The 14,593-nt window shown below is 37.5% G+C and overlaps 1 protein-coding gene across 8 annotated transcripts in view; it reads left to right on the top strand.

Moving 5' to 3' along the window:
- The window catches only part of CLIP4 (CAP-Gly domain containing linker protein family member 4), an 86,450-nt gene that overhangs the window by 36,550 nt on the left and 35,307 nt on the right, over positions 1-14,593 (top strand). For all 8 annotated transcript variants that reach the window (XR_006215944.1, XR_006215945.1, XM_007088851.2 and 5 more), the window contains 2 exons: positions 3,252-3,488; positions 7,839-7,974. Coding sequence is in view for 6 of the 8 variants with exons in the window: in XM_007088851.2 (XP_007088913.1) it covers positions 3,252-3,488; positions 7,839-7,974 (373 nt within the window). In the remaining 2 variants the exon portion in view is untranslated. The remainder of the gene's footprint in view (positions 1-3,251; positions 3,489-7,838; positions 7,975-14,593) is intronic.

Here is a 14,593-nt window from a genome sequence, read left to right as displayed (position 1 = left end):
TAAAGTGTTACCATCTTTGAGTTTCAGTATCTTTCATTTAGTTTTTCGATGTATTTATAAAAAGTTAGCTATCAAAAATGAATATGTTAAAGTTATATTTCTATGTTAAATTATATTTCAAATTTTTTTGGAAAAACATTCCAGAAAATTTTTAAAAATGCACATTTAGGAGTGGAGTATCCAGTAAAGAGTTGTATCTGGATGTTGTTATAGAATCTGTATGAGGAAAGAATTTAGATTTTTGTGCTGCGTATAAAGAGTAATGGTGATCAACTTTATCTCAAATAATTATAAGGCATAGCAGTGAATTTCAGTCCCCTTGTATTGATAAGCTCTACAGAATTTCCTTTCATCAGTGAAGTAAAATGTACCTTAAAGTGTTACCATCTTTGAGTTTCAGTATCTTTCATTTAGTTTTTCGATGTATTTATAAAAAGTTAGCTATCAAAAATGAATATGTTAAAGTTATATTTCTATGTTAAATTATATTTCAAATTTTTTTGGAAAAACATTCCAGAAAATTTTTAAAAATGCACATTTAGGAGTGGAGTAAATGTTTAAAAATTAAAGGGAAAATTAATTTTTTCATGGTAATTGTGTTACTAATTTACAAAGTTAACACACAGGATTGAATTTCATAATTTTCAAATCTTTGGTTATTTTATTGTCTTCACAGAGCAGCTCTCAGTGTTCTTTTTCTTAGTATTAACAGCAGTGACTTGCTTTGGTGGGGATTCTTAATGGGGTCTGCGCCTTCCCTTGAAGGGACAGGAGTGGGCAGTGTTTGAAAAAGTCTCTTCCCTCCCCCCTTTTCCTCTCCCCCTCCCCGCTTTCTTGTTTCCCTTCTCCCTACTTCTTTCTGCCACACTTTGTTTAATCCCATCTTTGATTAATTAACCCTTCTCCCCTCTTTCCTTCCCCCCCCCCCCACTCTCCCTTCCTCCTTCCCTGTTGTTTATTGGGCACTGGGAGAATACAACAATAAATAAAAGTTTTTGTCTCCAAAGAGAATATAGTCCAGAGGGGAGGATGGACAAGTAATTTTACTGTAGTGTGTTGCATTCAGTGGGTTATGATGCGGGAGTGGGCACAGAGTGCCATGGGGTCACGTACCAGGGGTATCTCTCTAAGCCTTGGGAAGGCTTTCTGGCAAAGGTGACATTGAGCACTTAAACATCATTAAGAACTAACGGTTAGAGGAGGGAGGTGCGAAGAGCGGTTTAGGCAGAGAGGAGAGTAGCATGCACGAAGGCTAGGAGATGATTGTGCAGTTTGGTTGGAATGTGAGGGGGATGTGTGTGTGCTTTTCCTAGTACAACTGTTGACAAGACCTCATTAGTGGAGACAATTTTTTGAATTTAGTAAGAGGCAGTGAGGCATGCCATTGAGGTAGATTACCAATTCAAGCCAGAAATAATAATAGATTATTGTATTTTGAAGATTAATACTTAAAAAAAAAGCAGCCAACATGTGGGTCAGCAGTAGTCCCTGGCTCATACTGTGATAACCACAATTTTAGAAGAAAATGGATTTCTATAATTAATCATGAGCAAGCTTTCTTATGTTAGCATGACATAATCACTGTTATTTTATTATTATTTAGTATTTTTTAACAAGTTTTAGTTGCCACATTTTCTAGGAATCAATGTTAAGTGTGTGACTTACTCTAGAGAGGTGAGGACTTATAAATCTAAAGTAAAATAGTCATTGTAAATATAGTTTGCAGCTTATCAGTACGAGGTTGTAAAATATCCCCCCCCCTTTTGTATCAAGAGTACATATTTGTGTTATACACATCTTTATTATATTTTGTATATTTTCTTTGAAATCTGGGATTAAAATAGACCCATCACCGTCTCAGCAATTTGATAACAAGTCTTCCTACCATATGTTTACTTAGGACCAAACTGACTTGAATTTTAAAACAAAAAATGTGAGGCACTTGCAAATTAAGTGTGTTCTAAAAGCCTCATATTTTCACCCATACGGAGCATTTGAAGATAATCAGTAGAGAAGGCAAGGAAAAGAAGTTTCTCAGCAAAAGAATCTTGATTCATCTTATTAGAAGAAGATTACAGTCTGGAAGCTGTTATCGAGTCCAAGTGTTTGGTTAGGTAACACAGAAGAGAGATACATGTTTGAGGGAAGGATAGCCCTGAGTAGGAGAAATTCTCGACTGAGTCTAGCAGGTCCTGGACATGGATTCATATGTCACCTCTGCCAGGAATCACGTAAATGACTTTGAGTCATTAATCTTTTCTCACTGAATTTTCCTAACGGGCAAAGTGGAAACAGTAGTAATATTCTGTGTGTTTAGTTGGTTATTGTCTCTCCTACTACAGTATAAACTCTCCATGGGCATGGATATTTTATCTGTTTTATTCGTAAGCTTTTTCTTGATATGAGAATCAAATGAGACAATTTATATGATAGGATTTGGTTATATAAACACCATGCAAATGTTAGTGGGCTCGTAACTGACCATTTTATCTTGTTGCAGGATAAATCCAAGGATGCAGTCTCTCCTTTATAGTGAGACCAGAGCTGTTTTCTTGATTATAGCCCAAATTTAGAAGTGTTGAAACTATAGTTTCTATTCCTGAAATCTGAGTCACTCCATGAGTGGGCAGGATGGGTCAGGTCACAGAGCCGAGGCGGCGGCTGTGGAATAGTGGGCAGAATCTTGGATCTGGGGTTGGGAAGCCAGTCGGTGCTGTGACTTCTGTCTCCAAACCTGCACAGCCAGGCATGCTGTCCACTCATGACCTCTGCATTTGCCCTTCCCCGAGCCTGGGCCGCCTTTCCCGACTGGCTACCCTGCATGGTACTCCCACACCTGACTCCTCGGACCTCGGCGTCCGTGCGTCTTAGCGGTGCATCCTTCCCTGACCACTGTGCATGCATAGACACCGCTCTCCGGGTCTCCACCTCCTTTCCCTGAATTGTTTTTCTCTCTCTGCCACTTTTTACCATTTAAGATAATATATCCTTGACTTGTTTGATTGTTTGTAGTCTGTCTCTCCCACCAGAAGGTGTGCTTCTTGAGGGCAGGGTTTTTTCTCCTCACTGTGGCGTCAGTAGCATTTAGAATGGTGTCTGGCATGTAGTAGATGTTCAGTAAATTGTCTGAATAAATACATGAGGAATGAGTTTAACTTAAATTTTTAAAAACTTTTTTTTTTTTTTAATGTGTATGACCGTGTAGAGCTTTGGAGTAGATACGAATTGAAATTGTTCTCTTCTACTTGTAGAACGACAAAGGACAGATCCCTGCTGATGTTGTTCCAGACCCGGTTGAAATGCCATTAGAAATGGCCGATGCCGCAGCAACTGCTAAAGAAATCAAGCAGATGCTGTTAGATGCGGTGCCCCTGTCATGCGACATTTCAAAGCCCATGCTTCCAAGCTATGATCGTGTTACTAGCAAGGCGATGCTTGCGTCACTCGGTCTGAAGTTGGGGGATCGTGTTGTTATTGCAGGACAGAAGGTATAGTAAGTAACTGTGGTCTCTAAAGCTGTGTCTCAGGTCATAGTGTTTGTGGCTTGGGTGCCAAAGGTATATACAGTGTGGCCAGAGTTGGGAGTTTTTTTTTTTTTTTAAAAAGTGCATTGTGTAAGTAGAAGCATACTTAACGGAAGCTGTGAAGCTTAGATGCACGCTTACTATGAAGTATGATCTAAGAATATAAACGACTTGGACTTAGTAATGAAGATGTCTTTGCTGGAATGGGAGGGCTGGAGTACGGAAGAACTGTTGCGTGAATTCAGAGGCGTGAGCTGAGACACTGCTGAGCCCAGAGCTATGTCCTTGCAGCCCCCTGCAGTCCTCAGTGGGTTTTCCCACTGTGACTACCTGGCACAAATGGAACAAAGGAGACCCTTGACGTTCATGGGTGTTTGGCCTTGAGATCCCATAAATAGAGAAATCTTGGATATTATTTTAACCTGATAATAAAGGTGTATGTGGAAAAGAGGACCTCCCCTCCTGGCCTATTGAAGATGCTCTAGATGCCTCTTTTTCTCCAAAGCCCCTGTTTCCTTTCAGCACTTACTTGTTGCCATTCTCTCTTTTCTAATACCTCATAAGGAAGGGCTGTTTCTTTTTCTTTTTCTTTTTTCTTTAGCTTTGGGGTTAATGGGGAGCGTGGTATGAAGAATGGAACAGGGCATCCCTGCTTGCCTATCGAATTTCCTAACACGGTTATGTCTAAGTATTTGGGTGAGCTTATGGGGAGGGTGATGCAGGTTCCTCAGAAAACACCAAAATCGGGAAGTTGGATTTCCTGAGCAAATTGTTTCAAAAAGGAAGGTAAACTACAAACAAATGATTATGTTGAGGACATTTATCAACTTCCAAGAGAATGTATCCATGGGACATTGGTTAGCTTTTATTATTATTATTATTATTTTTAACTTGGGATTAATATTCAGTCTCCTTAGTCTTCCTGTCTTATGCCTGAGAATGGGTGTTTAGAAGAGTTATTCTGTTGTTTTATTTTACCTTTAATTTTGGATAATTTAAAGCTATACAAAAGTAGAAGCATATAATGAGTGTGCATGTACCAGTCAGCTGGTTTAACTTGATCACCTCACGGCCATCCTGCTGCCTTTATTCTTTCTCTCAGTTTGCTGCTTTGCTGCTTTGTTGCTTGTCTTTTTATCCTCTTAGGGATGTCTTTCAAGGAGCAGAAGGTTTTTTTTGTTTTGTTTTGTTTTGTTTTGTTTTGTTTTTTATGTTTGTTTAAACGTTCATTTATTTTGAGAGAGAGAGAGAGAGAGAGAGAGAGAGAGAGAGAGAGAGAGTGAGGGGGTTGGAGCAGAGAGAGAGGGAGAATCCCAAGCAGGCTCAGAGCTGACAGGCTCTGATGTGGGGCTCCATTCCATGAACTGAACCATGAGATCATGACCTGAGCTGGAATCAAGAGTTGGACACTCAGCCAACTGAGCCACCTAGGTGCCCCTCAAAGAGCAGAAGTTTTAAATTTTGATGAAGTCCATTTTATCAGCGTTTCCTTATATGAATTGTGTGTTTAGCATAGCTAAGAAACTTTCCACTATGTCATAGTACAGTAGAGGATAGAGCACATATGCTTTCTCCTAGAAGTTTATAGTTTTAGGTTTTACATTTAGTTTGTATTTAATTTTGAGTTAATTTTTGTGCAGAGGGCTAGGTATAGAGCTGCTTTCTCTCTTTTTTTGCATTTGATTATCTGTTCCAGCACCATATTTTGACAAGACTGTTCTTTCTCTCTCGAATTGCCCTTGCCCCTTTGTCAATTGACCTTATGTGTATGGGTCTTTCTGGATTTTATTCTGCTCCATCGATGCAATGATTATCCTTTCTTCAGTACTACCCTGTCTTAAGTGCTGTAGCTTTATAGTAAGTCTTGCAATCATTTGTTGTTAGGCCTTCAGTTTTGTTTTGTTTTCAGTTTTTTTGTCTTTCCATGTACATTGTAGAATCAGCTTATGGATTTAAAATCATACAGAAAGTCCTGCTGGGATTTTGAATAGAGTTGTGTTGACATAGATCAGTTGAGGAGAACGAATGTCTTAAAGATACTGAGTCTTTCAAACACAGGCACAGTATATCTCTATTTAATAGGTTTATTTCATCAGTTTTGTAGTTTTAAGCATTTAGATACTGCATATACCTTGTTAGATTTATACCTAATACCTTGTTAGATTTATACCTAAGTTTTTCATGATCTTTGGTGCTATTGTAAATGGTGGTGTTTTGGAAATTTCTTATAGAAATACAGTTGATTTTTGTATACGGACCATATATCCTGTAACCTTGCTCAATTTATGAATTCTCTTGACCTTGTTTGTGGATTCTTTGGGATATCCCGTGGAAACAATCATGTTATCTGTGAATAGAGACAGTTTTCTTTCTTTCCAATCTGTATGCCTTTCATTTGTTTTTCTTGCCTAGTTTCATTGCCAAGGACCTCCAGTATAACGATGAGTAGAAGTAGTAAGAACTGATCAATTGTTCTGCTCCCCATCTGGAGGAGGAAGCACTCAGCATTAAGCACTCAGCATTAAGTATCATAATTGTTAGTGGTAGATTTTATGAGTATCTTTTACTAAGTTGTGGAAGTTCCCATTTAATCCTGGTTTGCTGAAAGTTTTTTAAAAAAATTATTATCATGAAAGGATGTTGAAATTTGCCAAAGGCTTTTTCTGCATTTGTTGAGAGAATAAGTTTCTTCTATTTAGAAGTTTGTGGGTATGATGAATTATATTTATTAATTCTCAAATGTTGACCTAACCTTGCTTATGATAAACCTTACTTGGTCATGACACTGGATTTGATTTTCCATATATTGCTGGATTCTATATATTGCTGGATTTGATTTGCTCTTGTTTTGTTGAGGATCCTTGTGTCTGCTTTTGGTATCAAGGGTAATGCTGGGAATGAGTTGAGAATTAGTCCTTCCACTTTTATATTCTTTTTTTTTTTTAAATATTTTTTTTTCAACGTTTTTTATTTATTTTTGGGACAGAGAGAGACAGAGCATGAACGGGGGAGGGGCAGAGAGAGAGGGAGACACAGAATCGGAAACAGGCTCCAGGCTCCGAGCCATCAGCCCAGAGCCTGACGCGGGGCTCGAACTCACGGACCGCGAGATCGTGACCTGGCTGAAGTCGGACGCTTAGCCGACTGCGCCACCCAGGCGCCCCTCCACTTTTATATTCTATCTAGGTTTGTGTGGAATTGATTATTTTTTCCTTAAATTCTTGGGTAGAATTCACCAGTGAGTCCATCAGGTTCTGCAGGGTTTTTTTGTTTTGTTTTGTTTTTGTGGAAGGTTTTAAACTATAAATTCAATTCAGGTGTGAGCTTTGACAGTTTGCATCTTTTAAGGAATTGGAGCATTTTATCTTATCTCATTCATTAAATTTACAGGTATAGGGTTGTTCATAGTATTTTCTTACTATTATTTTTTAATGTTTATTTATTTTTGAGAGAGAGAGAGAGTGTGCACACCAGTGGGGGAGGGACAGAGGGAGAGGAGAACAGAGGATCCAAAGCAGACTCTGTGCTGACAGCAGAGTCTGATGTGGCATTCCAACCCATGAACCCCGGGAGATCATGACCTGAGCTGAAGTCGGCTGCTTGAGCCACCCAGGCGCCCCCTTTCTTACTATTCTTTAAATGACTGAGGGAGTGTAACAGTGTCCTGCTTTCATTCATGATGTTTGCAGTTTGTGTCCTCTCTTATTTTTCTCTTGGTCTCTAGCTAGAAGTTTATTAATCTTATTTATCCTTACAGATAACCGGCTTTTGGTTTCATTGATATTCTTTATTATTTTTCTGTTCTTAATTTCTTATCTTTATTGTTTCTTTCCTTTGGCTTGCTTTGTGTCTTCACTTTCTAGTTTTTTAAAATGGAAGTTTAGATCATTGATTTGAGGCCTTTTCTAACACCAGTGTTTAATGCTATGGATTTCCCTCTAAGCACTGCTTTTGTTGCATCCCACAAATTTTCATGTATCGTGTTATCATTTTCACTCAATTCAAAGTGTTTTTAAATTCCCTTGTGATTTTCTCTTTCACCATGGGCTATTTGGGAGTATATTGTTTAATTTCCAAATATTTGGAGATTTTCCAAGATCGGGTGTTGGGTGCATACAGATTTAGGATTCTTGTGTCTTTTTGTGACTTGACTGTTATAATTATATAATATTTCCTTTTGTCCCTGGTAATATTACTGTTCTGAAGTCTGCTTTGAGAGAATAGTTTTTAAAAACTTCTATAAAGTTTGCAAGAGTAGCACATTTAGAGTTACTAGTAATCCTCAAAATGTATTCTGATTTATGTTTTCTTTAGGTTGGAACATTAAGATTTTGTGGAACAACTGAATTTGCAAGTGGGCAGTGGGCTGGCATTGAGTTGGATGAACCAGAAGGAAAAAACAATGGAAGTGTTGGGAAAATCCAGTACTTTAAATGTGCCCCCAAATATGGTAAGGGAGATATGGTCTAACTTAATGAGAATTAGTTTAAGATAATCAGATTTACTCTTTTATGGTTTTTTTTAAAAATTTTTTTTTAACGTTTATTTATTTTTGAGACAGAGAGAGAGCATGAACGGGGGAGGGGCAGAGAGAGAGGGAGACACAGAATCGGAAGCAGGCTCCGGGCTCTGAGCCATCAGCCCAGAGCCCGACGTGGGGCTCGAATTCACGGACTGCGAGATCGTGACCTGAGCTGAAGTCGGACGCTTAACCGACTGCGCCACCCAGGCGCCCCTCTTTTATGGTTTTTAAATAAAACTTTCCTAAGTAGTAAATGAAGGGGCTGGCCTGTTCTTGCTATGAGCAGTACATTGATTGGGAGATGGTGTCTTACCAGGAGTACACCTGGCTCTCTGCACCTCCGTCGGTCCTGCCCAGGGTACTCTCAAGGCTGAGGAAGGGACTTCGTTATCAAGGAAGTGCAGAGCTCTGGAGGTGGAAAAGCTTGAAAACTTCAAATAGCAATTGAAGCCAACTTTATAACTGTACTGCTGAGACAGGATGATTCTTTCTCTTTCTGACAGATGTTTGTTTAAATTCATATTCTCTCTCTCTCTCTCTCTCTGTCTCTCTCTCACACACACACACACACACACACACACCCCTTGACATATTGAATTGAATTTGTCACTTACTATTTTGTGAATATTTTTCCTTGCCATGAAATATTCTTCTAGAACATTAATTTCCTTGGTTGTTCTATTTCATATCAGCTCCACAAGGAGGCACTATGATTTAATGCTGAAGTCCTTGCTTAGAGTCTGACTGCTTGGGTACGAATCAGCTTCCCTACCTACCAGCTGTGTGACCTTAAACTCTTTTTGTGCCTCAGTTTGTCTTCAGTAAATGGGGCTAACAATGCCTCAGGAGTTTGTATGATAAATATATAAAGCACCTTGAATAGTGCTTGATTCCCTCTTAGTTCTCAACAAATGGTAGCTATTTGCTAACTGTTATGCATTTATCAAAGTTACTAGTTTCCTTTTGTCATACACTTAAAATGGAGCATCATTTTTTGGTGGATTATTAATTTTTTTTCTTTATAAAAATGTTTTTTTTGTATAAAATTTGAAAAGTATAAAAAAGGTTAAAAGAAGAAGATAAAATCACCGATATATTTCCATTTAATCCTTTTCATGAAATTTGGATTATATAGTTGTATGTATTTTACATTTTTACTTGACATGCTATCATAATTAAAAAGAATTTTTTTTTAATCTTTATTTTTGAGAGAGGGACAGAGTGTGAGCGGGGGAGGAGCTGAGGGGAGGGAGATACAGAATCAGAAGAAGGCTCCAGGGCCTGAGCTGTCAGCACAGAGCCCAATGCAGGGCCCAAACTCACGAACCATGAGATCATGACTTGAGCCGACGTCGGACGCTTAACCGACTGAGCCACCCAGGTGCCCCAAAATGCTATTATAATTTACCCAAATCATTAAATATTGTTAGAAAATGTGATTTTTTTTAATGGCTCCATTTTCTTTAATTTTTCCAATATGATGGCTGAAAGTTTCTATGTTTGAATTCATATTTCTTCGATTGTGGTGAAAATGTTTTATTGTGATACATACACACACACACACACACACAGTGTCATCCTGGCAATTGCCCAGAAATACTTGTTCGTATTACTTGCTTACTAAATGATTGAGACTGAGATATTAGTGGGTTTTTAAAAACTTTAGAAACACAAATACATACTTAAGATATTAAATTCTCACAGTTATTACAGATGTTTTGCCCAGTTTTTCATTTGCCTTTGAACTTCATTTGCAGTGTTTTGGCACAAAGTTTTATGTAGTTAAAAGACTTTTTCTTTATAACTTCTTACATTGCTTTTATGCTTAGATACTTCTTCCTAATCCAAGGATTAATTTAAAATTATATATTTTATTCTTTTGAGTGTTTTAATTTTTTACGCTGAGTTATTTAACCCATTTGGAATGTATTTGGTTAGTTGGGTGGAGTTAAGAATTTAATTTTGATTTTCCTCTGTTAGCTAATTTTGGTAACTGTCAAACAGACTGAAGGCAAGAGCAAAACTGCTAGCAACCTACAGGGCAGATGTCAGTCAGGTTCATGGGAAATGCTTAGATTGTAACAGAATGCATGTTGCCCCCAGATCTCATCATCCCAAGGAGAGGCATGTTTGATGAGGACAAAGCTGGATACCCCAAGGACCTGCTTCTGTCCCTTTTACATGCTTAAAGGGGAGTTTTGGGCAGGGCAAGGATCATGTGTTGGATTTAAAAATAGGAGTTACCCTAAGCAGAAGCCGAAGAATTTGTCTCTTCTCAGCAACAGTTATTATTATTTTTTCTCCCCTCTCTCTAACTCTTATCAGTTTTCCTCTGGCTTGTGCTTCCTTCATTATAAATTAAGTTCTTATAAGTGCTATCATCGGTTTCAGGATTTTTTGTTCAACTGATCTGTTCATTCTAACATATATTAGATTTTTTATTTTTATTTTATTTATTAAAAAACCTTTTAAAAATATTTATTTTTGAGAGAGAGAGAAAGAGAGAGAGAGAGCGAGCGAGCACAAGCAGGGAAGGGGCAGAGACAGACGGAGACACAGAATCTGGAGCAGGCTCCAGGCTCTGAGCTGTCAGCACAGAGTGTGACACGGGGCTTAAACTCACGAGCCATGAGATCATGACCTGAGCTGAAGTCGGATGCTTAACTGATTGAGCCACCCAGGTGCCCCTAGATTTTTTAAATTGTAGAAATTTTATAATAATTTTTGAGACCTTTTTTTAGGTCGCAATTTAGGTTCAAAACAAAATTGAGACGAAGGTGCTGAATTTTCCTGTGTATCCCCTGTTCCCATGCATGTGTGGCCACCCCCCATTACCAACATCCCTTCATCAGAGGCTACGTTTCTTAAAATAGATGAACCTGCACCGACTTTTCATCATCACTCAAAGCCCATAGTTTCCAGTGGGGTTCACTGCTTGTGTGGTACATTCTGTGGGTTTGGACAAATGTTTAGTGACATGTCTCTATCATTACAGTATCATACAGAGTGTTTTCACCTTCCTAAAAATCCTCTGTGCTCCGCCTGTTCATCCCTTCCCCCCCTCAACACCTGGTAACCACTGATCTTTTTACTGTCTTCTTAGTTTTGTCTTTTCCAGAATGTCATATCATTGGGATTATACAGTATGAACGTGGCGTCTTCAGAGTGGCTTCTTTCACTGAGTAACTTGCATTTAAGTTTCCTCCATGTCTTTTTATGGCTTCCTAGTTTATGCCTTTTTAGCACTGAATAATATTCCATTGTCTGGATATATTGCAATTTATTTACCCATTCATCTACTAAAGGATATCTTGTTTGCTTCTAAGTTTTGGCAATTATGAAAATTTTATAATAAATTTTAATACTTAGCAAAACTGGGGTGCCTGGGTGGCTCAGTTGGTTAATCACTGACTCTTGTTTTCAGTTCAGGTCAGATCTCATGGTTTGTGAGGTTGAGTCCCACATTGGGCTCTGCACTGACAGCGTGGAGCCTGCTTGGGATTCTCTGTCTCCCTCTCTCTCAGCTTCTCTCTCTCTCTCTCTCTCTCTCTCTCTCTCTCTCAAAAATAAATAAATAAACATTAAAAAATACTTGGTAATACCATTTTTATGTATTTTAATAATTTTAATAATTACCAAAGTGAATACATGTACCTAGTTCAGTAAGTCAAATTGTATCATAAAGTTTATTAAAAACATTAGTTAAATCCTTCCCTGGCTTGCCCTTCCCTGACCCTGAGTCCTGCTCTTTAGAGGCAGGAACTATTTCAACTTCTTCAGTTGTATCTTCTGATATTAGTATTTATATTTATAAATAAGATATTTATATGAATCTCTCCTGATTTTTCCAATTTTATTCCTTCCTTCCTTCCTTCCTTCCTTCCTTCCTTCCTTCCTTCCTTCCTTCCTTAAGATTTTATTTTTATATAATATCCATGTGTAATGTGAGGCATGAACTCACAACCCCAAGAACAAGAGTTGCATGCTCTACTGACTAGGCCAGACAGGCGCCCTTGATTTTTCCAATTTTAGACATTTATTGACTTTATACTCTGAGGAAAGAGTCAGTTTTTTTCTTTATTATTCTAAGTCAGTTTTTTTCTCAGTTTACTTATTTGTTTTGGTAGAGCACATCCTCCAGTAGCTTTTTGACAAAAGTTGTGTGGGAGATACATTTTTGAAACCTTCCATCCTAAAAATATGTTTATTCCTACTCTCACACTTTATATGATTGTTTGACGGGATAAGAAATGTCAGGTTGGAACTCATATTCTCTCAGTATTTAGAAAATTATACTCTATTGTCTGATGGAGTTTGGCAAACTTTTCTGTAAAAGGCCCGAGTAAATATTTTAGGCTTTGAGGGCCACCCAGTGTCTTGTTTGCAGTATTCAGCTGCCCTGTTGTAGTGAAGAAGCAGCCGTGAACACATGGGCGTGGGTGTGTTCAAACAGAACTTTACAAAAATAGGTGGCAGGTGGGATGTGGCTCCCGGGCCATTGGCTCGTCAGCTATTATCTTGAGCTTCCAGTGTTGCTGTGGGGAAGTTTCAAAATCTTTCTTCTGTTTTTGACTCCCCCCCCTCTCCCCTCTTTGGAAGCTTCTTTGGAAGCTTTTGGTATTTTTCTCCTTTTTATCATTTCTTTTTTCTTTAGAGTTTGTATCATTTTTATTCCTTGCTAATATTTCAGTGGAGTTTTGGCAGGAGTTGTGGTAAAACAAAACGGGCCATGTTGATCTAGAAACCTATTACTCTTCTGTTTAAAAATAATTCTTCCTAAAAAAAATAATTCTTCCTACGTGTTCAGTTTAGTTAAGTTTTACAGTTATATGTTGAGATTTGGGAAAAAGTCCCACCAGTATTTTGATTAGCGTGAGTTACTGAATAGATACATCAGCCCATATTCTGTGTGCATTGTGGGCTTTGGTTGCAGCCAGTCATGGCTTTAAATTTATTTTGGTTCTCCCAAATGATTTATTCAATTGAGAAAACTGGAAGAATGAGAACTATATAGGTGAGGTATTATATGCTATAAAAATCTATTAAAGCAACGGAATTAAATATTTTTTTAAAAGTATTGTGTGAAATAATATGATGTGGAAATTTTCTACTAAGACCTTGGATGAAAAACCATATAACTTTTCTCAGATTGAGAAAAAACCATCCATTAAGCAACATTATTATGGTATTAATGACAAATTTAAAAGATAACTCATAGTCTGAGTGCTCTCATAAGTATGTTTCGTTTTTAGTTTTTTACAGTCTTTCTTATATCCACACATAACATTTTTTTTCAGATAAAACCATAGCATAATCAAACATGTAACTTCATTTTTATTTACTTGATTCAATTTTCATACTTTTCTGTATTTCTTTACAATTTGTATTATTTCATGTCTTGATGGTGATGTAATAGTTCATTGCCAAATAATCGTTTTCTCCTACGTATGAATAGAGTTGCAATGATGACACATTTAGATACAGTCTTTTCCTCACATTTGGATTTTTTTTTGTGATTAATTTCCAAAAGTGTAATTGGATCATAGCAGTAAACTAGAAATTGTTTTGGCTTCACAAATCTATCGATATTTTTCCTTATACGAATGTAACTTTTGTAACCTTTGTGATCATCTTTAAGTATAAATATTTCTTTATAATTAATGCCACAAAGAGGATTAGGTCAGAATTTTTGTCTTCCATTAATATTGTACAAATTTACATTTCTGGAGTATAAAATAATTTCTGTCTTCCAACCCTTGGCAATTGGATGTAGTTATCACACTGTAGTGTGTGTGTGTGTGTGTGTGTGTGTGTGTGTATTTGGCAAGGAAAAGAGCTTAGAGAAAAGAATAGAAACTCAAGGAAAATATGCCAGGTGGGAGACAGAAGAGAGAACATTGTGGAGAAGTCAGAAGAGAGGAAAATCAGGAGAAAGTAATATAGAATCCCAAGGAGGAAAGCATTTCATGATTAGCAGAAAAGGCATATAGTTAGCACTTTTTGGTTATTAACAAAGCACTCACTTTTGGTAGTCTTGAGCATTTCTACAGACTCATTTTAAAACAAAGTTATTTTTAATGTACATCTTACATTTTGGTCACAGTATGTCTTTATTAGATTGTAAACACCCGATGGAAGAGTGTGATATACATATTATGACTTTTTTTTTATTTAAAATGTCTTAGCCAGATAATCTTTGTATTTGTAGTCTATACACTATCTCTAATGTCTATGCATACTTATTTATACTGGATATTTCACTTCCTGGGTAAACTCCTCTTTTTAAATGGAATTTTATACTCTGAGCCGCTGCAGATCTGCAGGTCCTCCCTCTGTCCCCACATGCCGCCCCTCCCAAGCACGCACTGTGCTGTTTATGATTGTCAGGAGCTGAGGGCTATGCCTTTTGGGAAGATTATATTTTGTACTGGAGAGTATTTTTTATATCCCTACTATGTGTAAGGCACTGAAATTAGGTACAGTGGGGAAATGTAGAAATGAATAATGTTTGAATTTCATCTTCCAAAGGTGTACAGTCTGGTAGAGA

Source organism: Panthera tigris, chromosome A3 (genome assembly GCF_018350195.1).
Source record: "Panthera tigris isolate Pti1 chromosome A3, P.tigris_Pti1_mat1.1, whole genome shotgun sequence".
Taxonomy (NCBI): domain Eukaryota; kingdom Metazoa; phylum Chordata; class Mammalia; order Carnivora; family Felidae; genus Panthera; species Panthera tigris.
This window is presented reverse-complemented; position numbering and strand designations above follow the sequence as displayed.